General features: G+C 36.3%; 1 protein-coding gene across 1 annotated transcript; it reads left to right on the plus strand.

Annotated features, from left to right (window-relative positions):
* Positions 1-471: 471 nt before the first annotated feature.
* On the plus strand, positions 472-23,519 carry LOC129760194 (protein mothers against dpp-like). Its single transcript, XM_055757795.1, has 3 exons — positions 472-1,621; positions 18,469-18,752; positions 18,839-23,519. Exons 1-3 carry the CDS (start codon positions 1,603-1,605, stop codon positions 19,988-19,990), a joined length of 1,455 nt encoding a protein of 484 aa, XP_055613770.1. The 5' UTR covers positions 472-1,602; the 3' UTR covers positions 19,991-23,519.
* Positions 23,520-27,188: the final 3,669 nt, after the last annotated feature.

Below are 27,188 nucleotides of genomic sequence, written 5' to 3' on the forward strand. Positions count from 1 at the left end.
AAACAAATTCAAAAGTTACTGGAAAATTCGCAAATCTCACTATCAGCCTTCTTTTACAAGGAGCCACTCAGGTACCATTCGAAGTTCCGTTGCCGCAAATCAAAACCAATCCCATCGGATTCCTAGTAAGTAGAGGCAAGCAACGGGTTTAGTTGGGCGTCACTAACTGCTGCAACTCTCTTGGAGCCATCACCATTTGCTGGGGAACAGGACAATACGCGATCGCGTAAACAAGTTGGATGGAAGTGCGGTTTTTGACGAGGAACTTTGTGGAGAACGATGACGATAATGATACCCGACCGACGCTGATCATCGTCGGATGGATGACGGTCGATGATGATGGAAAGGCTGCTGTGCATAAACTACACCCATAGATTAGACTTACTTACTTATATTGTAGAACCGATTGAACGCGCGCGGTAGAAGTTTGCGCGGTTTCTGATTGTTTTGGTTAGTCTACGGCCGGCCTTTGCGCCTAGCGGATCGATTCCGAGTTGTTTGCGCTGCCGAGAGAGGCTGATCAGAGCGATATATTGGAACTCCTCACTAGTATAGTGATTAAAATCTTCTGCAGGCGTACGCAGGCTGACGTTTCGAGTGAAACAGAAAACGAGTGCACGGTAGTCCAGATGGACTATAGGACTTAATAGAACCGTATGTTGTGTATCGTTGATTCAAAAGTGGGAGAGAGTACAAACAACAAGCGATATTGGAGGCTAATAATGATTGCGCGCGCGCTCGTGTTTTGTATAGAAGATTAAAAATAAACAATGTTGATAGTTGATAGTTGCACCGGTTAAAAAGAGGGTGGAAATCGTGGCAAAGTGGCGCTATGTTTTTGGTGAATGTTTACATTGACGGATATGTACTATAAGAAATTTGAAGTGTTATCCATTCTTTAAAAAAATATTCATTTGCAAATTGTGTGTTCACTGTGTATCTGACTTTTATCAGTCCTGATTTCAATTGAAGTTTCTATCACCCTTTCGTCATAATTCAAAAAACAAGACTCCATAATCATCATCAGCATCAGTCTTTTGGAGCAAACAGTGCCGTGATTGTGCTGACACCAACTTTATGTCTCTGAAAGTGCTGAATTTTCCTTTTTGATCTCTCGAGTTCGTTCGCCGTTCTGAAACGCTTTAGCCCAGTGATCCAGACGTCTCAAAGAGTGTACTCGTGTTCCGATACGTTGCTGCATAGAAGTATCTACACAACAACCGCAGTGTAAATTATGAATACGCCTAGAAGACAACGATGTCTTTCAAGTTTTTCCTAAGTCAAGAAGTGTAACGAATTATATATGAAGCAACAAAAATAAGAAAAAAATATGAACCCCGATTGCAGTGTGTGTACTACTGATGGAAGTCATAATAAATGCAACTACTAATAGTGTCAGCCCATCGAATAAGGGGCATCGAGCTGCAACCAGTTACACGTTACGGTGCTCCTGATCTACTTTTGACAGAGAGTTAAAAAAGAGTGAGAGAGAGAAGAAAAAAATATAATTTATCAAACTGTGAAGAATATCGGTGGCGAAGAACTTGTGAGGCGAAGACGAAGAAGGGAACCTGAAGGAAGCTGGCAGAGATTTGATGAAAAATGGCAAATTACACGAATGGTTAGTGTTGGAAGTATTGCCCACGACTGGTTTGATATATTAATCGTTGTCGCCCATCGAAGTCGAAGTCTCGAGATATGTGTGTCGAAGTGGGATTTCCATCATAAATCATGCCGAGATTATTTGGTTGGGTGCATGCTTCTGAGCACAATGTGCAGCAAACGTCTATGTTTGATATGCAACTTTTCGTCAATTCTGATCTTTTCAATTGACTTTTAATTATTAGTTTCTACAGTATTTATATTAAGGAGCAAATTCCGAAAACCACGAACAACCTAGGAATAAAAGTTGAGTTTTCTTGGTTTGGCTCTGCGTAAATTGAATTCTTGCGGCTTTAGCATTTTCAGAGAATGCAAAAGTATATTTTTCATTTCCTTTTTTCATACGCTTACGTCTGGAAAAGCAGCCTTGAAACTTAATCTATTAGTTATTTGGTCGAAATGGAACCCTCAACCGTGCTTAATTTTTAAAGTAAATATTTATATCGGTAACGAATATGAACGTTTCTACATTAGTTTCTCTCGTTTTGAATACTTTGGGAGCTGTCGAAACCTAAATTAAATATTCAAGAAAATTTTTACAAGCTACTGTTTTATGCAGCATTCTGTTCGTTGAGCTCCTCTAACCGCTCGCGATGATAAAAGCTGAATTTACTAAGATGGTCCTCTAGGTACAAAAATTTCTCATGTTTATCAGACACATTGGTTCTATATTGTGCGCAAATCCGTCAAAAAAGAACCTCCTGGTAACTTCATAAATTCAAAACAAGACATGAACAGCACATTTTTGTGCTGGAAACCAGCAACATAGTTTTTCATGAAAATTTTCAGCCATAAAGATTGCTGGAAAGACCAGCAAACTCAATTGCAACTGTAATCTTCAAACAGATTTTCTAGAAACCTTCAAATGTCCTGTTCATATTGATTTCTTTTCATAGATATTCCTTTTTATTCATATTTCCCTGAGTATTTTTTCCCATGTCTAGATATAAATAATTGGATTCATTAATGTATATAAAACAAAAATGCAGGGATTTCAAAATTGAATTATAGTCTCTAAAAAAACCATATTGTCAGCTTTCTTGTCAAGTTCATTCTAAACAATCTACTTACCGAATGATTCGCTATAAGAGTTTTTTTTTCCTATTGGACAACATCAAACCTATCTATTTTCAATCACCGAAAGTTAACTCTAAAAAATAAAAAAAAGTTCCGAATCTGACAGATCGATTGCTGATTTTCCAGCAAAACGGATCAATGGCTGGGAAATTTCCAGCATAAAAGATCAAGTGCTGGAAAATTTCCAGCAAAAAAGAACAAATTCTGGAAAAGTCAGCAAAACGAATCATGTTAACTGGTTTCCAGGAAAAATTTGGTTTGCTGGACGTTTCCAGTAATTTTTTTATGGGAATCGAGACAAAAATTTACTGTGTAGACATATGACACATTCCACGCATCCTGAGAGTAGAAATTTTCATATAACCCCTACAGCAAAAACTTTCTGGTCAACGGCTTTGAAAGTGTATAGTTTTTACATTTTATGGTAAATTTCCTATAAGAAATTAATATTTTCGTTAAATGAATTTCAAGCTCACCTTCAGAACTTAAAATTGATCAAATTCTAATTCTTTAAATGCAGTTTAGTGGTATGTATGTAAAAAATGGAATGCATTAAAAAGTTGCCAAATAATGTACATCAAAATTTTGCTTTAGGGGAACTGGTAAATACACGTTTTTTGCGTCGCCACATCACGAAAAAGGTATACATTTCGGTATCGAATTTTGAATACGGCGAATCACTGTTTCGCGAAAAACGCGTTCAAAGTTTGACAGCTCCATAAGCTCCCAGCAAAAATTTTATTTTGTTTTCTTTATTTCTCGAACACCAAATATCTTTCAGTTAACGTTGTATACTCAAAATGTAGATCTCCGAACGTACTTTATTACCCTGCTGATAACTCCATTTGTTTAATTTGGCGCATTCGCCCTATTCAAAATTCACTACCGATTTATTTAGTTTTCTCTAAACCTACACCGAAAAAAATAACATAGTAAAAATTACCATATCCGAGGGTTGAATAAAAAATAAAAGCGGATGGTTTTATTTTTGAGTATGTTTATATTTATCTTGGTGGGTTCAAATTACCATGTGTATCAGGCATGGTAAGTTTAACTAAATTTCTGTTTGGATGGTAATGGATACAAGTGGTTGTTTCGCCTAAACTAGGTTCAATTTTACTTTGTCTACTATGGTAATTTGAACATTCCGTGAACCAATATATAGTTTTAACTAACTAAATTTTAAAATCTAAAATTTAACAAATACAAAACATTTTATCTGCAGATACACCAAAAAAAACATAGTAAAAGTTAAAATAAATTAAAAATGAAAACCAGATGATTTTTTTTAGTATCGTATATGTTTATTCTAAAAACAAGCTTGAGCTTGAGCTTGAGCTTGAGCTTAGATAAACCGTACATTTCAGTAGTTGCTACTCCGTGATTGACAAGAACCATCAAAATTGCACATAGATCCAAATAAATGGGGCTTGGGATTAGCTTACCATTTTCTGTGTGCACGTTTCAAAGGTTCCTTATCTTAAATGGTCAATAACGGCGCCGGCCACGTCCTTACGGTTCATCGGGGAAAGGGAAGGATTGTTAGTTCGACTTCCGTTGCTACTAGAGACCGAATACACCTCTAAATCTCCACGGTCGTCACAGGAAGGGTGGTTTGTTAATGGGAAAGGTATATAAGATCTGGATTCCCTTTGGGAAGGGATGTGATCAAAGCAAAGTTAAAAATCGTCGCGTCGCACACTATCGAGTACATCGCGTTTTTATACGTCCTAACTAACAATGTACTTAGCACCGGCGTAACTCACTGAATTTTACCGCGCGCTTAAGACGAGAATTTTATAACGCGTTTCCTAATGTTGTGGATGAAGTATAGTAAGACAATTATTATGAAAATATTTTAATGCTGGTTGGAGTAGCTGAAACTTGATAAAAACATGTGCTCATTAAAATACCCGGAAAATGCTAAATACTCGGTACGAATAAATTTAAATATGAAAGAAAATTGATTTTTAACTGGTGGCTACTAGCTCCTACTTGCATAGCAGCGGCGACTAGCAAAAGTACAACTATCAAAAGCTTCGCTTGAGAGAACTTCTTTTCGAGCTTACTATACTTATTAGGTAGTGGGAAAGAGAAAAACAAGATACATAAAATTAAAAAACTCTCGATCCTCCCTTCTCACTCTGCTTCAATTGGAACTGGGGAATCAATCAATCCCGACCATATGAAACCATTATGATAGAAAAAGAAGTTAAAAAATGGAAATCTCTCACCGGTATTCTGGTTTTCTGCTGTTGACTGGAAAGGGTTGCTCGCTGCGATTTCGAAAGTTACATCTAAACATTGGCCTGTTTCGAAATCCAATTGGAATTATTAGCTGTCATCGGGGAGACCATTTAGCACAAAAGTATCAAAGTGGCCTTTGAAAATTTAGCGAAAGCTTCACCACACCGTTATTAAGCTTTTTAGCACACACGTTTTAGCACAATTACAGCACTTCTTAATTTCATCTGTTCTCTTATTCTTTTTCGAAACGAACATCGAAAAAAACATCCAAATAACAGCGAATTTAATAAAAATTTGAACGCGATTCAACTTTTTAAGAGAGCAATAACTCATCGCGCGACCGAAACACTACTTCACGCAAAGAAATTCAGCGTATTTCATCAAATATTAATAAATTTATTGGAGCGGTGAAAACAAACAGTCTAAACATGGCAATGTTGCCAGCTCTCGAATCTCGAATTATTCTAAAAACAAGCTGGATTAAAATTACCATGTGGTGTATCATACATCCAAGCTTTATCCAGCTGCAAACTTCCACGATTAACTGTTTCAGCTCTTCGTTATGACAATCGTCACAATAACTCTATTGTTCTTTTAATTGACAAAATGATAGAATCAAACTTTTTTTATTTCTGGATACTATTTTTTATCATATAGTAAAACTTACCAGAAGATTGTCATGATAACCAACACTTTATTGAAACTTCCAAAATGTTGAGTATGGTAAAACTAATCCTCTTTTAATATTAAGTATTACAATTTTGTTTTTGGTACTCAAAGTTAATAATTAACAAAGGGATTGCTAAAAAAACCAAAAATTTGTTTATATCCACAAAATCAACGCATAGTGAAATTAAACATTTTTATTTATTTCAGAATACCATGATATTTTTTCCAGTGTGCAAATTGAAAAACTTTCAAACTTAATGATGATAAAATTCTTGACGCGAGCTTCCCAAAATAAATTTATTAGGGGAGACAAGGCCATATTTAACGTAAGGTGGCCACAGAACCGGAAAAAAAATCGGAAATTTAATCCCAAAACCGCGAAAATTACCAAAAGGAAACCGAAATACAGTTTTGGTTCCAAGATCAGGGATTCAACTCGAAATTCAAATTCATAACTTAAATTCCCAAGTCAGAACTCAACAGTTGATAAAATATAAATATTCAATTACCTCTAAATTGAAAAAAAAACTTCCTAACTTTACCGGAACCTAGAGTTCAGATCTGCCTCGAAGAATGAAATAAGAAATTAAAAAAGTCTCTTGAAATTTGTTCAAGTATCGCACATGATTATAATCATAAAAAATGATTGATAGAATCATTATAAAACAAGCAAATTAAAGCTAAGCATATTTGGACATGTAAAAAAGATGCTAATATGAAAATTTTCCAGTGATAGTTTTTCATTTAAGAGCTAAACACAAGACAATCATCTTTACGCACGGCACGGTGTTTTTGTAGCTTAATAATCATAAATTTTACATCGATGAAAATTTGAAACCATCTCCTATCAAACGCACTGTTTGGGAAAAAACCTTCACGGACTCCTGATCTATTTTTTTTTTTTCAAGTGGTGCTGTCAAAATTTATTGGTCATAATTATCCAGAATATTTCAAATTACACTTTTTGAAGCTTGAATGTGTTAAGATTCCTTTGACAATTTGCAAAAATTTCGACTGAACTGTTTTCTAATCTGAACCATGACAAAAAATTGAAACAAAATTTAGAAAAACTCCAGTGAATTTTTTTCCCTTTTTCATGGAGGTTTGTTCTTTTCGATATTTAGAAGACACTTTGTAAATTCTTTAAAAATGTTAAAATGATTCATCATTTCATGGCACTTCCCTCAAAGTATATATATTTGTGTTTGTGTGAAGCATTTAAAAAATATCCTTGAATTGAAATGTTGGTAATGGTAATAAACAAAGTCACAAAATTATTGCAATAATTTTTTTTTCGATAGCTCAAGGCAACAAAGTTGACGTTTTTCCGTTTGCCGGGGTGTTGAGAGCTGATTTTGACTAATTAGTTAGAGGGCGACATATCTGAAAATTCAGTTTGATCTTTTTTTCTGCTAACTCTAGTTTTTGAGATTCAAGGGTTAACTTAAGAACTTTTTAGCAACATTTCAGAACATTTCTAAGATACTAAAATCGAAGCTTTGGACTCAAAGATCCACTTTTTCGAAGACCGCTGAAATTGAAACCTCTTAGTAAACTGGGGCGTCCTTTAAGTTTATTTATCACAGTCTGGTGGAATATGAAAATTTAAGGATTTTTTGGAATATTTTTTTATCAAAATGAATCAAATTTTTTTTACAAAGCATAAGTAAACATATATGGGATCGTATGCAGTAGAGAATCTAGAAATGTTTTTTTTAAAACGTGTTATGGCTGGCTACTACAAAAATAACATTGTTCCTTTTTAAATTTCTTCAAAATTTGCAATTTCAATTTTACATGCATCAAAATTTTATCTTGAACTTACATATTCATGGGTTCTGAAGTTAAGATTTTTTAAATTGTTTTGGCCTGGTAATTTAATTCGAGTATCAATTTAATTTGCTAAATTATAAATTACAATTTTACTAGGAATAACGACAAAATTTAATTTATTTATTTTTTCAATATTTTTTTCAAAGATAAAAAAATCTATACTGAATTCTAAAGAAAATCTTTTAAACTTTCCTCAACATTTTTAAAACATTGACGCTTATTAGTATTTAAAAAATTAATAATAAGTATAGACACAGAGAACAGACGTACAAGCTAGCCCACGAAACTTGTGTAGAATTTCCAACGACCGTTTTGGACCATTTTTTGTTTTTTTGGCTCCAGATGTCTCCAAACACACCAGAGAGAACTGTCCAAACCAAACTGAGAAAAAAAAATAAAATTTTGGCCAGTTTTGAACAGGTCGTATGAACTGTTTGGCATGTTTCAGAAAAATCGTTGTGAAAGTTTCGTAAAACTTTTGTCACGTTGCTTAATAGAAAAATATCTTAAAAGTTATTCGCTATTTTGTTCAAGCTAGAAGTAATAAATTTTTAACAAAGGGATGCAAAAAACCTATTTGAAAGTAACCCGCTTTGAGATGTCTTGAACCAGTTCTGATGGGTAAGATTGATCGTCAAGAATATTTCTAATAGACTGGATATAGCCGATTCGTCCTCTAACGATAACCGTTCAAGAAGTACAAAAACTTATTCCAAACTGTTAATAATTTTACCTGCATCAGAAGTGCAAAAATAAAGGAAGCGAAATTCTGTCCAATCAAAAGTAACTTTTACTGCATTTATCTAGCAATAAATTGAACCCGTCTGTTTTAAAGAAGCGTTAGTTTAAGAATTAATTTGTTCCTAGGATTACTCTTTTTCGAAAACCGAGCACTTGAAAATTTCACTGTAACTTTTGAACGGCGCAATAGATGGCACTGGTTCAAGCCAATTTTCAACGTTTTTTTTTTGAAGTCAGCATTTGAAATTTTACACACTTTTTTGAAGATTTTTTGTTCGAGCTTGTACGTCTGTTCTCTGTGGTATAGATAATCAAACAATGCCTAAAACAAGTGTTCGTAACTACCCCGTGTTTAAAAAACATGGGCAATTTTAAACAAGCCTCTGTGAATCATTGAGATAAATGTTTAGCAAAAATTTATATTATACTTGAAGATGCATTTATTAGGCCGGAACAAATTTCAAATCCTTCTTTTGTCACTCGGAGTTGGAACATCGCGAGGGATTCTTGAATTTGTTCTCGAAATTTACAGTAAATATTTCATACTTTATTTATTTCCCCCTTGGGGTTTTTGGAAATTTCGAAGGGGGGGGGGGGGGGGGGTTACAAAAGAAGAAATTGATATTTGTTCCAGCCTTATTGACTGTAAACAACCAAATCGATGAAATAATTTGAAAGTTTTGCTATATGCTGATGAAATATTGGCATTCATAGTCTGGAAAACCTTGAATTTCATAGTAAAAATGTTGTGGCCACCTTAAGCAGGACGCTTATTTAACCACGGAAAACAGCTATAATATTTCAGCTAGCTATTGTTTCAGCCAATAAAAAAGTCTACTTCCTAACTGGCTGAAACTTGAAAAAGTAGATAACAACGTTCAATAATACATTTCGAATTTTTTTTTACCAAAAATGAAAATCAGTCACTGTAGAGGCATAAATAATGGCATAAACTCATAAAACACCTCCTGGGCAGTATAAGCACCATTAATCGGGGCACGATGAAAGTCTTCTGCCGTATAATCTAGCAGCGAATTCAATTCGATGAAGTCAACTGAATTAAAGAGCTACAGTGTGACTAGATTCATCTGATGATTTGGCTTATATTAGTAAAGTGTCGGAGAGATATTCAGAGCATCACTCATTTTCAATGAATGTTTCTGATTGCACTTAGCAACGGAACGTACAGCGGTCGGGTTTTGTTATTGATTGCTACTCGACCTATCCGATCATCGATCGTTCAATTCATCGCTAAAATACAGATCACCTCGCACGATGCTTGCTGTCAAAGCAGTGCAGCACCATCATCAAATTGGAATCTCACCAATGAGCGATGCATACGGCGAATCGAGTTGGTCTTCGATCAAGAGTGAATGGTTCAGGCAGTGAGTGAGTGATACATGAATCCGATCATTAGCGAATGTTGTTTGATTTTAAACAAAGCAAATTATTTATTTTTTAATTTTTATAACGTTTTTTAACATCAGTATGAACAAAATCAAATTGTAGTTCTGTTTGTGAGGAAAAGATGTTCACTTCCGCCGTGTTTTAAATTTTAACAAGTTCTCTTATTAAATTGTCGTCCGTTACGTTAAAATTACTGAGAATCTATGGTGTACCGCACAACTGTTTGATTTTTCTCGTCCTGCGAAAAAAAAATTGAATTACAAATAAGTAAGGCAGATACTGAGTGAGCGACATTTAGAAAGGATCAGTTTGTATCTCACTCATCTCCGATAGGCGATGTTTGCAAAACCGATGCCCCTGAATGATGCGACTCGGTTTGCATTGCTGAGTGGAGCGCTGATCGAGATTGCATACCAGCCAGGCGAAGCAGTTGCGATAGGCGCTATCCCATTATACAATCAGAATGTTTCCATCAATAAACGCATCCTGAGTGTTTGTTTTGATTGATTTTCGGAACACTGATTCAGAGGACTCGAGTTCGATTTCTGGTCGTGGCATTTTTTTTTCATTTACCATCCATGATCGATGAATTTCGCACTAAATGATGAGTCTCGTTGATCCATCAAAAGGTGGGCTAAATCTTCAGATGTAAAGTAGTCAAGCTGTAGATTTATAATTCAGTTGACTTTATCGAGTTGAGTTCACTGCTAGATTCTACGGCATAAAATGCTTATCGTGCCTCGATTAATGGTGCTCTGTTCTTTCCGAGTCATCAAGTTAAAGTAAAAACGCGTTTTTAAATTTATTTTTAGTGAAAAATCAAAAATCTAAAGATGGTGAAAGTTGAGGAAAAATGTGTACATCATGTTGCTGTGCGTATTTTATAGATCAAGATGATTTAACACTCATAAGAGCTTATTTTTCGGTGCTTAAAATATTATAATATTTTCGTCACTTGAGAACAACCTAGTTGGTGTTTTTTTTTTTTTTTTAATATTTATGTAAAGATGATTAGAAGATTAACCATGATGGAACATCTTTCGCACTAGAGCAATTTGTTTTTTTTTTCAAGAAAATTCTTTCCCACGTAACCTTTACCCTTAATACCAAAGGTTGTACATCATCAATCGAATAAAAACAAAAAAAAAACAATCATACCGCCAACCTGTTCTTCGAAAATAAATACCATTAACAGCTGTCAATTTCGCACCTTTTGCTAAGTGTCGCCGCATTCCACATCTGGCGCATTCCTGTGCCTATTTTGTGAAACAATTTACCATACTAGAAACGTATGTGACGAAAACGGCAGCAAAAGCTTGAGAAAAGTTTGCGAAAGTGATTGATTGGTATAAAAACTTTACATACCAAAATATGTCATAAAAAAAAAGTAAACACAGACTGAACAAACGAAAATTTGAAACGCATTCTCGATAATAATATACTAGTAAATGATCACCTAATCTGTGTCCTTTTAAAACGCATTACAATAATTAACAGCTGCTGATCAGTTTAACCGAATCCGATTTCGTTACCGCATTTCTCTTTTATCGTGTCTAGTTGGAAACAAACCAAGTTTCGCGCCAATGTAAAAGTTGAAACGAAGTGTACCTAATTGTAACAACAACGACGCTCATAATCGCTGATTAATGACACACATTAATGTCATGAAAACTTCCTCAATTTCCATACGCATAACGCAAATTTATTCGAAATGACCCCCCTACGCTTTTTTTTCGTAATAACTTAATGAACTGAACCGGTATCTCGGTTGCCTCTGATGTGTTTGATTGAAGTTACTAGGTGAAACTAAAACGCACTTCGCTACTAGGCACAAAGTGGTGGCGAGCGACAGATTGTCTAGCAGAATTCTGATCTGGCAGCTGTCTACTTACTAACATCGCGAATTCATTAATTGGTCGAGGGTGTGGGGGTTTTTCTAGTTTTTACTTATTTTTCATCTGGCCCGGAGCGAAATTTTTCTAGTCGCTGCCCTTTAATTTAACACCTGTTGTTGGTGGGTTGGCGTAGAAATTGCTCAAGGATGTTGTGAATTAGTAGGGTTACCATATCCTGCAACGCCAAAAAGAGTACATTAAGAAATATTTTCAAAATTGTAAAAACAAACGCCATTCATTCAAAACCATGATGTTTTAGATCATCATTTATTGCAAGTTATGCGAATTAATTGTAAATGCTCAGTTGGATTATTCAAAGTTTTCGATTTTATACTGAGAAAATACACCAAAGTTGATAACAAAAACAGAATTTAAAAAAAAGCTTTTTGGAGGCGTATTTTTTCACTCTTTAAACACATTTTTGCTGATTCGTCTGCTATTGATTTGTGCACTATGCTTTTAAGTAAGTTGTAGTTATGCATATTGCCTACTGTTTAGGAGTTCGTTGCATACTCAAAGGCGCTAATTTTAAACGAAAAATCCATATTGAAATCGTGAATGTACTCATTATTTCTTCATTAGAAATCCATCCTCTGAAACATTTAACAAAAGAAGCAAAACTGAAGTGTTGTGCAACGAATGCTTAAGAAGTTGGATATTTTGTACTTATAGTATGTTAACTTATACAATAAGTTTACTTATATGATTAAATTTCATTTTTTCCTTTCACCAAAAAAGAGTACATTTGGTAAAATTTTACAAAAAGAAGAGTACGCTCATTTTTCGATCGAAAAAGAGTACATGTACTCTTAAAAGAGTACGTATGGTATCCCTATGAATTAGGGTAGGTTTTTTTTTTTATTAGAATTGGAAGCAGAATGGCCATTGGTAGTATTTTTTTTTTTTACTGAGGTTAAATAAATACCTGAAATATTTTTCCCGAAATTTTGTTCAAGTTGTATTAAAAAATGGCCAGATTCTTGGAAAGGGCATTTTGAGTTCAATGATTAAAGGTGGATGAGAGTAGTCAATCAAGCTAAGCTAAGCTAAGCTAAACTGCCAGACAATTGTTGGAAAAAATGTTTTTAGAACAACGCCAAATTTGTTGTTAACTTGTTAAATTATTAACTTCTTTACAAAGCGAAAAAGAAGCAGATTGAAAGTCTATTTTAAAATTTTGAAGGCTATTAAAACAGTCTTATCTTGCCTTCTAATTTTTAATAGCGTCTCTTAAAGGGTGATACAGTCAAAATTTGGTCAATATCAATTGACGTATTTCTTTCAATTTTTCATTTAAATAACCTGAACACCCCTCATTTTGAAGGTGTGTGTGTGTAGAATGTTGCTCCTTTTTTGATTTTGGAATTCACTCTTCAGTTGTCAAAATGCCGTCCAAGGTAGAAGAGCAACGTATCAAAATTTAGCTCGCGCATCGCGAAAATCCGAGCTACTCGCACGCAAAGCTGGCAAAATAGCTAAAAGTTGCCAAATCAACCGTTACAAATGTAATTAAAGTGTTTGGGGAACGTTTTTGGACAGCCAGGAAGTCTGGATCCAGGGGAAATCAAAAACCGGAAGCCGCTGAGACGACAAAGAGAGTTGCCGGTAGTTTCAAGCGAAACCCATAACCTCTCTCTCCGAGACGCCGCAAATAAGCTGGGTGTATCGTCTACAACCGTACATCGAGCCAAAAAACCAGCCGGACTATCGACTTACAAGAAGGTAGTGACTCCAAATCGCGATGATAAATAAAATACGACGACCAAAGCGCGATCCCGGAAGCTGTACACGACGATGCTGACGAAGTTTGACTGCGTGGTAATGGACGACGAAACCTACGTCAAAGCCGACTACAAGCAGCTTCCGGGATAGGAGTTTTATACGGCAAAAGAAAGAGGAAAGGTAGCAGATATTTCCAACACATGAAACTGTCAAAGTTCGCGAAGGAATATCTGGTTTGGCAAGCCATCTGTACCTGTGGCTTACGTGAAAGAGTGTTTGAATAAACGTCTGCTGCCTTTCCTGAAGAAACACGGTTGTTCCGTACTGTTTTGGCCGGATTTGGCATCTTGCCATTACGGTAAAAAGGCCATGGAGTGGTACGCCGCCAACAACATGCAGGTGGTTCCCAAGGACAAGAACCCTCCCAACACGCCAGAGCTCAGCCCAATTGAGAAATACTGGGCTATTGTCAAGCGGAACCTAAAGAAGACCAAAAAAACTGCTAAGGACGAGCAGCAGTTCAAGGCAAACTGGCTTTCTGCGGCGAAGAAGGTGGACAAGGTGGCTGTACAAAATCTGATGGCAGGGGTTCAGCGTAAGGCCCGGCAATTCGGATTTGGAAAAACGGAAGCCTAGCTGAATATTTTTCCTAAATTTTATACTAATTAATCTTGAAAAAGAAATTTAATTTGATTTTTTAAATAAACGATTTCACCGATTTACACGCGTTTTCCCTTGACCAAATTTTGACCGTATCACCCTTTATAACTTCTATTGTTTGTCATTTTGAATCGAAAAGCTTCATGATAGTTTTAGTACAATTTCCGCAGTATAGCGTCAGTACAATTTCTTCAGTTATTTCAGTACTTCTTCCATATAGCTTACGTAGAGCTTCGATATAGCTTCAGTACAGTTTCATATAGTTTCAATAGGGGAGAATGAGGATACTTGATCCCTGGGGATACTTGATTCCTTAGCTATATCTCGAAACTGGAATGTTTTACAAAGATCAAATGTTCTAGAAAAATGTGCCAAAATGAGCAAAATAACAATGCTTGTAGTTTAAAATTTTTTAACAAAATAATTGTTTGAGTAATTGAACTTTGTTTGAAAAATTTCACAAAATGTATCTTGAAGATCTTTTTTCATCACTTCAAAATGTTCCTTACATGGGAAAATTATGAAAAAAATATTTGTTCCAATGTATCAATCGTTCGAGCGTAAAATGAACTTCATAATGCCATATTTTCAAAGCAAAGGAAAACTCTCAACTTTTTTCAGAAAAAGTTTTCTAAAATGTTGATTATGGGTACAATTGATCCCCTAGAATTGGGTACAATTGATCCCCCTCCCAAACGGCATATTCTTCTTCTGAATTGATCGTTATGATTGCTGATTACGAAATTACTAATATTTATCCAAAAAATAATATTTATCAAACAATTGTCTGAAGAAAAGAGCAAAAATAATTAATTTTCTCTTAACTATAAAAAATAGCGCCTTTAAGTATGCAATGTTATTGGCGTTGAGACAAAGTTATAGAATTTTCTTCTTATGTCTGCTATAAATTGTGAAATGAGAACAAACATGACCAAAATAGTCAATTAACATTCTATCTTGGGGTTTTGTTTGATTTTTATACAAGGATTAGGGCTTCCTGAATAAAGATCAAGTCTCCTTCAATAGGGGATCAAGTCTCCCCTAACTTCAGAAAAATCGCAATTTTTTTACTCCCACGAAAATGCTTCTAGTTCATCAACGGGTTCAAGTATCGTTCTTATTTTTGGAGCATAGAAATTTGAAGTAACAAGCTGTCAGAAAATGTCAAAGACGGCAAGTTGCTAAATTTTTCCAAAAAGATATGGTGAAAATAAGAAAAGGGGATCAAGTATCCCCACTCTCCCCTATAATTTCAGTACAGCTTCAGTATAACTTCAGAACAGCTTGAGTACAATTTCAGTATAGCTTCAGTATAGCTTCGATATAGCTTCAGTACAATTTCATATATGTTCAATGTAGCTTCGGTATATCATCAGTATAGCTTCAGTATAGTTTAAGTATAACTTTAGTATAGCTTAATTATAGCTTCGGTGCAGCTTCAGTATAGCTTCAAAAGAGCCTTAGTACTGTTTCAGTACAACTTCAATACAGCTTCAGTATAGCTTCAGTACAATTTCATATATGTTCAATGTAGCTTCAGTATAGCTTCAGTATAGTTTAAGTATAACTTTAATATAGCTTCAGTATAGCTTCAGTAGAGTTTAATTATAGCTTCGGTACAGCTTCAGTATAGCTGAAGCTTTTTTGAAGCTATATTGAAGCTTCAAAAGAGCTTCAATATAGCTTCAAAAAAGCTTCAGTAAAGCTTAAGTATAGCTTCAGTAAAGCTTCAGAATAGCTTCAGTACTGTGTCAGTATAACTTCAATACAGCTTCAGTACAGTTTTAGCATAGCTTCAGAAGAGCTTCAGTACAATTTCATATATTTCAATGTAGCTTCAGTATAGCTTCGATATAGCTTTGCTATATCTTCAGTATAGTTTAAGTATAACTTTAGTATAGCTTCAGTATAGCTTCAGTAGAGTTTAATTATAGCTTCGGCACAGCTTCAGTATAGCTTCAAAAGAGTTTCAAAAGAGCTTCAGTATATCTTCAAAAGAGCTTCATTATAGCTTCAAAACAGCTTCAGTATAGCTTCAAAAGAGCTTCAGCATAGCTTGAGTATAACTTCAGTACAGCTTCAGTATAGCTTCAGTATAGCTTTTGTACCGCTTCAGTATAGCTTCAGTATAGTTTAAGTACACATTTAGTATAGCTTCAGTATGGCTTCAATACAGCTTAATTGTAGCTTCGGCGCAGCTTCGGTATAGCTTTAAAAGAGCTTCAGTATAGCTTCAAAAAAGCTTCAGTATAGCTTCAAAAGAGCTTCAGTATAGCTCAAGTATAACTTCAGTACAATTTCATATATGTTCGATGTAGCTTCAGTATAGCTTCGATATAGCTTTGGCATATCTTCAGTATAGCTTCAGTATAGTTTAAGTCTAACTTTAGTACAGCTTAGTTATAGCTTCCGTGGAGCTTCAGTATAGCTTCAAAAGAGCTTCAAAAGAACTTCAGTATAGCTTCAAAAGAGCTTCAGTACAGCTTCAGTATAGCTTCAAAAGAGCTTCAGTACAGCTTCAGTATAGCTTCAGTATAGCTTCAAAAGAGCTTCAGCTTCAGTATAGCTTCAGTATAGCTTAAGTATAGCTTCAGCTTCAGTATAGCTTCAGCTTCAGTATAGCTTCAGCTTCAGTATAGCTTGAGCTTCAGTATAGCTTCAGCTTCAGTATAGCTTCAGCTTCAGTATAGCTTCAGTATAGCTGGGCTTGTGATATAGCTCAGTTGGCAAGTCTGTTGTCTCCTGAGCCGATGTCCGCGAGTTCGAGCCCAAGAGTAAACATCGAACACAGTTGTACCGGATAGTTTCTCAATAACGATCCGCCAACTGTTACGTTGATAAAGTCGCGAATGCCATAAAGATGGTAAAACGACTATAATCGAAACAAAAAAAAAAAAAAAATCAGTATAGCTTAAGTATAACTTCAGTACAGCTTCAGTATAGCTTCAGTATAGCTTCAGTATAGCTTCAGTATAGCTTCAGTATAGCTTCAGTATAGCTTCAGTATAGCTTCAGAATAGCTTCAGTATAGCTTCAGTATAGCTTCAGTATAGCTTCAGTATAGCTTCAGTATAGCTTCAGTATAGCTTCAGTATAGCTTCAGTATAGCTTCAGTATAGCTTCAGTATAGCTTCAGTATAGCTTCAGTATAGCTTCAGTATAGCTTCAGTATAGCTTCAGTATAGCTTCAGTATAGCTAGAGTAGAGTAGAGTAGAGTAGAGTAGAGTAGAGTAGAGTAGAGTAGAGTAGAGTAGAGTAGAGTAGAGTAGAGTAGAGTAGAGAAGAGTAGAGTAGAGTAGAGTAGAGTAGAGTAGAGTAGAGTAGAGTAGAGTAGAGTAGAGTAGAGTAGAGTAGAGTAGAGTAGAGTAGAGTAAAGTAGAGTCGAGTCGAGTCGAGTCGAGTCGAGTCGAGTCGAGTCGAGTCGAGTCGAGTCGAGTCGAGTCGAGTCGAGTCGAGTCGAGTCGAGTCGAGTCGAGTCGAGTCGAGTCGAGTCGAGTCGAGTCGAGTCGAGTCGAGTCGAGTCGAGTCGAGTCGAGTCGAGTCGAGTCGAGTCGAGTCGAGTCGAGTCGAGTCGAGTCGAGTCGAGTCGAGTCGAGTCGAGTCGAGTCGAGTCGAGTCGAGTCGAGTCGAGTCGAGTCGAGTCGAGTCGAGTCGAGTCGAGTCGAGTCGAGTCGAGTCGAGTCGAGTCGAGTCGAGTCGAGTCGAGTCGAGTCGAGTCGAGTCGAGTCGAGTCGAGTCGAGTCGAGTCGAGTCGAGTAGAGTAGAGTAGAGTAGAGTAGAGTAGAGTAAAGTAGAGTAGAGTAGAGTAGAGTAGAGTAGAGTAGAGTAGAGTAGAGTATAGTAGAGTAAAGTAGAGTAGAGTAGAGTAGAGTAGAGTAAAGTAGAGTAGAGTAGAGTAGAGTAGAGTAGAGTAGAGTAGAGTAGAGTAGAGTAGAGTAAAGTAGAGTTAAGTAGAGTAGAGTACAGTGGAATAGGATAGAATAGAATAAAATAGAGTAGTTGAGATGACTGAAAATAATCAATAACATCCAAAATATGTAGAATGCTATCGATATTGATAACCTGAAAATAAATAGGTCCATAAATTGATGTGGTGCTACTGCAAAGATAATTTCGGGATAGGCAAATGGTCGGTGAATTGAACGATTCGTATATTCGCTATCTTACCAGTGTTTTTGTGTTTCAACAGCACTTTTACCTCGACTACAATGTATCCTATCAAACCGGTCCGAACCAAATTGTTAGATAATCGAGCCCCGATAAGACCATGCGCAACGATTTATCAGCTGCAGTCGCAATCGATGCCACCTACCATTTAAGGGGAAGTCGGGGTCATATGGGACCACAAAAATAAACCAAAATTTTGAAATGAACTCAAAGAATAGTCTTTCCTATCAACCGATATCTATCTATACAACAATATAAATTAAAGACTTAATCAAATTTTTGGGCAACATTTCTATTGTGTGAGAAAAAATGCAATATATAATCAGTTATATTTTCAGTGTTATTTTATATCCAAATTAATATTTTTTTTTCCTTTTTTTCTTCCAGATTATTTCTTCGCCATGGATACTGATGACGTGGAATCCTCGAGCAGCAGCACGATGTCCAGTCTGAACAGCCTGTTCTCGTTCACCAGTCCGGCGGTCAAGAAGCTGCTGGGCTGGAAGCAGGGTGACGAGGAGGAAAAGTGGGCCGAGAAAGCTGTGGACAGTTTGGTCAAGAAGCTGAAGAAGCGAAAGGGCGCCATCGAAGAGCTGGAACGGGCCCTATCCTGTCCCGGGCAGCCCTCCAAATGTGTGACCATCCCCCGTTCGCTGGATGGACGATTACAGGTGAGCTTGCCACTCTGATACATTTTTCACCTTGTAGTATCGTGTTTATATTTGGTTCGATGTTAATTTTGTTTTTACCCTTTCAGGTATCCCACCGCAAAGGCCTACCGCATGTGATCTACTGTCGCGTCTGGCGTTGGCCAGATCTCCAGAGTCACCATGAGCTGAAGCCGATCGAAACCTGTCAGTATCCGTTTAGCGCAAAACAGAAGGAAGTTTGCATCAACCCGTATCATTACAAACGGGTGGAGAGTCCGGTTCTGCCACCGGTTTTGGTGCCACGGCACTCCGAGTTTGCTCCGGGTCATTCGCTGTTGCCCTTCCATCAGATGAATGAGCCGAATATGCCCCACAACGTGAGCTACACCAATTCCGGGTTCAATAACTCGCACATTGGTGGAGGCGGGGGTCCAAATTCTCCCATATCTTCCCACATGAGCCCGAATAGTCCCATTTCGTCGGTGTCCAGCCCGGGACCAATCAATTCCAATCCACAAAGTCCGTACGGATCATTGCCAGAGACTCCACCTCCTGCTTACAGTCCACCGGAAGATGGGAACAATGTCGGAGGTAATCAAGACAACAACCAGATGGACACGAATCAGATGCATGGTGAAGTGGCCCCGGTAAGCTATCAGGAACCTCCTTACTGGGCTAGTATAGCTTACTATGAGCTGAACTGCCGCGTGGGCGAAGTTTTCCACTGTAACTCAACCTCCATAATCGTTGACGGCTTCACAAATCCGTCGAACAATTCGGATCGCTTCTGCTTGGGACAGCTGAGCAACGTCAATCGGAACAGCACAATCGAAAACACCCGACGTCATATCGGAAAGGGAGTCCATCTCTATTACGTCGGTGGGGAAGTGTACGCCGAATGTTTGTCGGATTCGGCCATTTTCGTGCAGAGCCGTAACTGTAACCATCATCACGGATTCCACCCGAGTACGGTGTGCAAAATACCGCCTGGTTGTTCGCTCAAAATCTTTAACAACCAGGAGTTTGCCCAGCTGCTGTCCCAATCGGTGAACCACGGATTCGAGGCCGTCTACGAACTAACTAAGATGTGCACGATACGGATGAGTTTCGTCAAGGGCTGGGGCGCCGAATATCACCGCCAGGATGTGACGTCGACGCCATGCTGGATCGAGATTCACCTACACGGCCCTCTGCAGTGGCTGGACAAAGTATTGATCCAGATGGGATCACCTCACAATGCTATCAGTTCGGTGTCGTAAGGAAATGAGGGAATTGTATGGTTGCTGGTGTGATTTTATTCTAGAACGTGTGACTGTTGTCTTCATTTAGCGGAATTTGCGTTAGTTTAGAGTACAAGTGTGAAATCCCCATTTCTCTACTGTCCTGCTTCTGAAGGCCTTGACGAATGTGAGTTAAAGTAGCAAGAAATATGTTAATATTAAGATGAAGATATGCACCTAGAAAAACTCTGCCGTCTATTGCAAACATGAGTGTGGAGTGAATGTTTTAGACAAGCTTAGCGTTTCTTTAGCATGCAATACAAAACGATACGATTTTCCATTATGGTAATCATGCGGTTTGACTTCTTCAATACGCAACCCAATAGATTGTGAGTCATTTCAACCGCAGAGCCCTTTGTGGATAGTAACGTATACTAGAATAAGCAAAAACAGTTTTTAAGCCTGCTATTGATTTCATTTCTCCGCAAATGTTCACACAAACAAAATGTGATTCGCTTACATGAAAAAAAGTATAAATCATATGCAACAATGGCACCGCGTTATCCGATTAAGTATTTCATAAAAGTGCAATTATTATAGAAGAGAATCAAAACTACCGATTTATTATTTTTACTGAACGTTATGTTTCGATCGCTGTTTTTTTTTTAATATCTAGGATCAAATCAAAATTTAACATAGATTTTATTTTTCAACGAGCATGGATTTCGTTCTTAAAGAACCTATTTTTATTTGCTAAGTTTATACTGTACCCCAGCCAATTGAAACTGTCTTAAGCGAAATATGCCTCATTAGTGCTGATCAGTCTATTAGATTTGAAATAGCAACGCCTTTTTTAACCTTTTGTCTATCTCCACAAATTTTAACACGCTAGTCTCCTCTTACTGTGGCTTCAAAGCCAAGATATTATTCGTTCGAATAATATTTCCAAGAATGTTTTCATCTCTTATTCCCCTTAAAACCTTCAAAAGCACTTCATTACAAACACGTGTATAAGATTGATTATTTGAGCAGCTTGTAAGAGGCTAGCGGCATGAAAAAAAACTAACAGTTTCAAACATTTTAAGATAGTGAGGTGATCTTCTACTTAAACAATAGACACACGAAGTTGAATTCACTAAGAACTATAGTGTTATATACGGAGGCCTTCCAATGAATGAAGAATTCAAGGATACTTCTTCGAAGATATAAAAACTTTTAAACTGTGCCTAACGAAAGCATACAACAGTGTTGCCATACAGATTTATTTTACAAGGTACATTTTTGTACGCGATATATGCCTTATTATTACACGATTCCAATGCCGAGTGGTCTTAAGCGGTCCAGAAACGCTCTGGTCATTTGTCTAGTATGCATCTGACATTTCGAATGTGCTCTTTGAGGTTTTCTACATCAGAAAAAAAGGATGTTTGAATGCCAAACCAGAACACCCAATTGAGTGCGATTAAAAGTTTTTGAAGAAACAGTGCCTATTTCATGTTTTTACCGCTTTTCAGATTCACATGTTTAATTTTGATATTCAAATGCGAACATTAGAAGTATGAATGTTTCGATGCAGTGTATAAATGTCTACGTAAAACAAATCTAGAGCTAGTTAAAATACAAAAAAAAACACTTATGGATGTTTGTGTATCAGAAGTAAAAAAAGAAAGAAAAGAAAATAAAACAATAATACCAGAAGCATACAAAACAGAACTCTATTTTGCTCACTTAGTGATAGGAAACAAAAAAAAACATTAGGAAACTGAAACCGATAACAGTACTGTTTTCGATATTGAAAATAAAAATCTATTTTAAAACATGCCCACATTTAGCTGAAACTTGAAACATTACCGATATTTAGGTACACACTCCAGAACAAAACCAATTCTATATCATTCACATTTAAGAAAGAGCGCGTATGAGAAATGGCAAGGTCAAAGTCATAAGATCCCCTTAATGAAGTAAGCAAAACTGCAATCATCAAACAAACATCATTATTTTGCGATCTGGCAAACTAATCGGATTCGACCGAAAACGTGAGGCAACGATTATCCGACACAGTTGTCTTACTCAACAACAATCCAAAACTCTGATATAGATTTATGTGAAAAAGGGGAATAAAGGAATACGAACAACTAGCTTGGTTAGCGCTATAAGATGGTAGTGTTCAAAGTTGCAAAAAGAGACATTTTACTTGATAAAGAAATGAAAACACAAACAAGTAACAACAAACATACATATGTATATGACAGATAGTTTTTGTGGAAGGATCTAGCCGTTCATATAGAAAAAAGACAGACGTCAAAGATCAGAAACTTTACTTGAAATCGTCTGCCTAGTATAAGAGGCCGGTGGGTAAGTTTTTAGAAAGACATGATGTGCCTATAGAAGTTCTTTAAAGTTTCAAGTCAAGAGCAAAAGCTGTTGATGAAATTGTTCATTTTTTTTTCAATAACAAATTAATACAAATTGTTTCAACATATATTTATTCTTTTGAATTCTAAATCTGTTTCTTTTTTTTCCACTTCTTTTTTTTTGTTTTACAACGTATTCAATTTTTATATATTGTAGGTATTTACGATCAAATGATATTTTGTATTATTTTTGGAATTTTTTCTATTGTCCAGTACCAAAATATCAGGAAACTATTTTTGAAGGCACATTTTGTCTCACCGAAACGATAAAATCAAACAAATGGCTATAGAAGAATAAAATGGAAACTGCTAGAACTACTTTCTTACTTTCGTGGCATATTATTTTTAACACAAGTCGTGAATCGATTCATTGCAACCTACAAGTAAAGTAAAACAAATATATTGCTGTATAATAAACACTCAAGAGCAGAGAAATCTTTAATCTTAAGGATCTAGCAAAAATCGTTAGTGGAAAATGAGCAAAGAGACAAGTAACGGAAGTAATCATAGAAGATATTACCTATTGATAAATGACACATATACAAACAAACAAACACAAATACACACTCACTCACTCATACGCTGACTACGGAATCCATCTTGATCTCATACGTGTTAGGTTTCCCCATTTCATACAAAACGTGTATATAAATTTTGTTTGAAATATTACCCGAAAATTTTTTTATACTACTTCAAAGCCAGACTTACCTGTTTCTATTTTTTCGGCGCTTAAAATCTAAATCGATACTGATAAAACTCATCCTTATTTTAAAAATCCCGAACATATTAAATTTTTCCATAAAACAGTTTTTTGTACAAGTCGTAATCGTAAAAACGGTAAACCGGAAACACACACTGGAGACAACCGATGATATCGTTTCATTGAATGGGAAATTTAAAACAAAAAGTGGAGGATAAAAATGAAGATTCTGTGTAACTGAAAGGAAAAAAAAAACAAACAAGGAATCGTCTTTGTGTTTACACAAAAAATAACAACAGAGCGTTAAATACACGGAAGGACAGACAGAGAAATAAAATTGATAAGATATTGAAAACCGATTGCAGCAGCTGGCGAGGAATGATGATGATGATGGAGAGCGAAATCCGAGAAACACACTATATCATTTAAAAGTAATTGAAACTCTACATCGTAAGCAAATGATGGAATAAATCAATAAAAAGTGTAAAATGATCCCGAAGCGTTGTTGTGTTGCGATTGAATTTATCTTCGAAAGTCCTACCGAAAGTGAACTGCAGTGATATAGGTAAGTTTTATCTGTTAAAACATTCAAAAGAAAAAAAAATCTGTGAATGATATCCACTAGGTTTCCGAAAATATGTAAGGTACACTGGCGTAAGTGGGGACAGTATAGTTCAACTTTATAAAATCATAAAAAATTCAACAGTGGGTCAATTTTGATAAAATCGCGTTCAATGTGATGCAGAACATGTTGTATGTATGTATGTTGTATGTTGGTAATCCACCATGGGTGCACGGATTCACCGCAGTTTCTGCCTAAGTATGGGTTCACATACATTCCTTAGATTATTAGGTTCGACAAATCTCCAATGCAGCGCGCCACCATACCCGGACCCCATGGCTTCGTATGAACTGTTATGTGGTGAATGTATTGCGTGTGTTGATGTAGGTATATTTTGGAAGAACGAATCAATCAGGTGGGCTAGTTTACTTACAGGTATTCCGGCATCCGTGTATATACCTGGCCAGCTGGCAACTGACTGAACATTCCAATTATATAGTCAGTTATATAATGAAACACATCTTACCTGTCGGCCCGCGTATGGGATTCGAACCCAAAAGTTTTTCTTGCCGATACCGGGAATCGAACCCAGTACGCCTGGCGTACCAATACCAGACTCGCGCCAGCCTATCCACTAGACCACATCGGCGCTCTAGTTCAATGTGATGCAGAACATGTTGTTCACAAATGCTGAAGAGATGAGCTAGATAGACGCAAAGAGAAAAAAGTTATTACATAAATTTATGGGGTAAGTGGGGACGGTAGATTTTCCCTTTGATTTCTCAGGAAATTTTCTAAAAGTTTGTGTTTTTTTGGTTGAAGACGTTACTTTAGTGCTCGAACCTTCCGAAATTTTGAAAAAAGTTCATGGTACTATCAATAAGGCATCTTTCAATGATTATTGTGTGTAATCCGATATTATCGAAAAAATATACTTATTTCAGAAAAACCAAGTACTTTTCCCAACTTTTCACGATCTGAATGCTAAATAAAGCTTAATTGTATTGAATAAAGGAGAGAAAATTGAAAAAAATGTGTAAACATCAAGTATGTATAAAGCCGTCCCCACTTACCCCAGGTAGGATTTGGAGACAAAATTTCAGATTTTTGCAAATAAACTCTTTTCCTAACCGGCGTTTCTTTTCCTAACTAGTTGTTTCTAATGTAAGGATTGTTTTAATGTAGAGTTTTTCGTCAAGAGCCAGCTAGTTTACGAGAAATTTGAGTTTTAAAAAGATGCTTGTAACCTCCACATCGTAGTTAAAAAAAGAAAATTAACAAAAAGTCACCGTAAACATCCGCTTTTGTCGGAACCGTATCTCTTCCACAATTATTGGATAGATTACAAGTAAATTTAACATTCTGCATTAAAATTTTGAAAAAATAATTCACAGTATTGTTTTAATAGCCATCGTCCCCACTTACCCCGGCGTACCTTATAGAATTAGGTATTCCAACGTTTAACACTTAACTTCTAAGACTTATTTTCTGGGTGCAAAACCAGATGAAAAGTTGAAGATCTTAATTCGATCTTAAGGAACTTACTAAGTTATTAGAGAGCATTCTGATAATTTATTCCAGTTTTACATTTTAATTTATGAGTAAAAAGAAATGATATTTCTCTATATGTATTCGGTTTCATGTTGAATTAACCTTAATCATGAAGTGTGTATAATGTATTCTGGTTTTACCTTTTCGGCTTAATGTTTAGAGATTAATATTTTAAATTCTTCCAATTTTAACCTTTTTTTTAAGAATACACTAGTTTACAAAATTATCTCTGCACTAATTCACTCTAAAACGGAACAAATCCAATTGAAATTAAAATGAACTTTAATCGGTTTTTGACAGTATGCACTGATTTCTGATTATCGTTTTTGGAAATTTATTTCATTATAAAAAAACGAACACACACATATAGGATCTCAGTGAAACTTCATGTTTCTTTGAAGAGATCTAATTTACTTAACTCTAAGGCGTACATCTTTCAAGAAATTATGGCTAACATCTTACAAATGCTAAAACCACCAGACCACAGAAAGAGTACTATATGTGCCGTGGTCGGGATTCGATCTCATGGACTCTGGCTTAGAAGACTGGAACGCTATATTCTAGGCCACGACCGGCGGCACCATTATGTGTTATTGATATGAACTGAAAGTGGTTTTTGAATTTTTATGTTAATATACAATTCTTAATATGTTTTTAAAATTTTTGATTGTAAATCTGTTTTTTTCCTGATTTAATATTTGGATATTGTTTTCTGAATAAGGAAAATTCAGGATTCAATTGCTTTAATTCTGATATTTTTTTTTAAAATTCCACTTCACTGATTTTCTGAACTGAGTTAGAATTCTGGTTTCATAATAAGTTTTTAATTTCATTATAATTCTGTATTATTTTTTAGTGTTCTTGAAATAACAAAGAAATCCTTAAGACTTGTAAACCACATTTTTTAAATTTTATTTTCAAGCACTGAGTTATAAAAACTCAGAAAAAGCAAACCTGTTTAGCAAGGGCCTGTTAAGTGATAAGTGAACTTCTTCTTTGAAATCTCTGCTTATAACACAAGGCAATAATAGAGAATTTGTTTTCGTGTGGTGGTGCACCGGGGCACTACCGGTAGTGCACTTTTTGCTGTTTTCATGCTCGTTTTCAGGATGAGTAGTCCACTGGTAGTGCACCATAAAGTGGACGGTGGAACACTCTGAAAATATTCGGTGTTGCTCGCGCTCTCACCAATACTATCATGAATTTTGACAGCACGTGCTTCCCGATGTAAACAAATATCAGCTGGTTGGTTTATTTCTATACCGCAAAAATTGCGTTCGAGCTGTTTTTTTCTCTTTATTATCCCGAAGAACGGAAACTTGTTTCGGATTCAATACCAGTGCCGTTTCCAAAAGAGGCGGAGAATTTCACCTGGATGGCACGTTCCAAAGCAAACAACGCTCCCAAGAAGAGATGTGCCCAGAAGGCTTGCTGCAATCGGTTCCAGGCGATGACGAAAAAGAGCAGCAAATCCGAGTGCAAAAAGGCCAACCCAAAGATCTGGTGGAATCGCCCAAACCGAAAAGTTTTCTTGTTCGGGAGGGTCCTATAAGTTGGTCTCCACAGCAAGAATCGTTCAGCTGCATCGAAGCTACTCTGCTACAAGCCGGCTTCGAGCTGTGCCTTAGGGTGACAATACTCGGTTGCCCCAAGTCCCGGATTCCCACACGTTGCCCTTCAAAAACGGTAGTTCGAGACTACACCCGCATTGGGAGCTTGAATTTCGTTCGTTTCGGTCTGTTAGCAAAATTTTCTCCCCCGACTTCCGCGATCTGAGTTCGCCAATTTGACTTCCAAGAATTTTTCTTTTGTAATCTAGAAACGGAAATAGGTACTCGAACGAAGATGAGATTTGCGAGGAATAAACGTTCAAAATACCGGAACCTTCAAGCTGGGGTAACTGCAGTCTAGCAGCAGCAAACATAGACCACCTAGAATCAGCCGGTATTGCAGTTATCATCAGAGCCAGAGGCGAATCTACCAAGCAAAATAAATCTGAAATCTTCACAA

Source organism: Uranotaenia lowii, unplaced genomic scaffold (genome assembly GCF_029784155.1).
Source record: "Uranotaenia lowii strain MFRU-FL unplaced genomic scaffold, ASM2978415v1 HiC_scaffold_50, whole genome shotgun sequence".
In the NCBI taxonomy this organism is placed as follows: Eukaryota; Metazoa; Arthropoda; class Insecta; order Diptera; family Culicidae; genus Uranotaenia; species Uranotaenia lowii.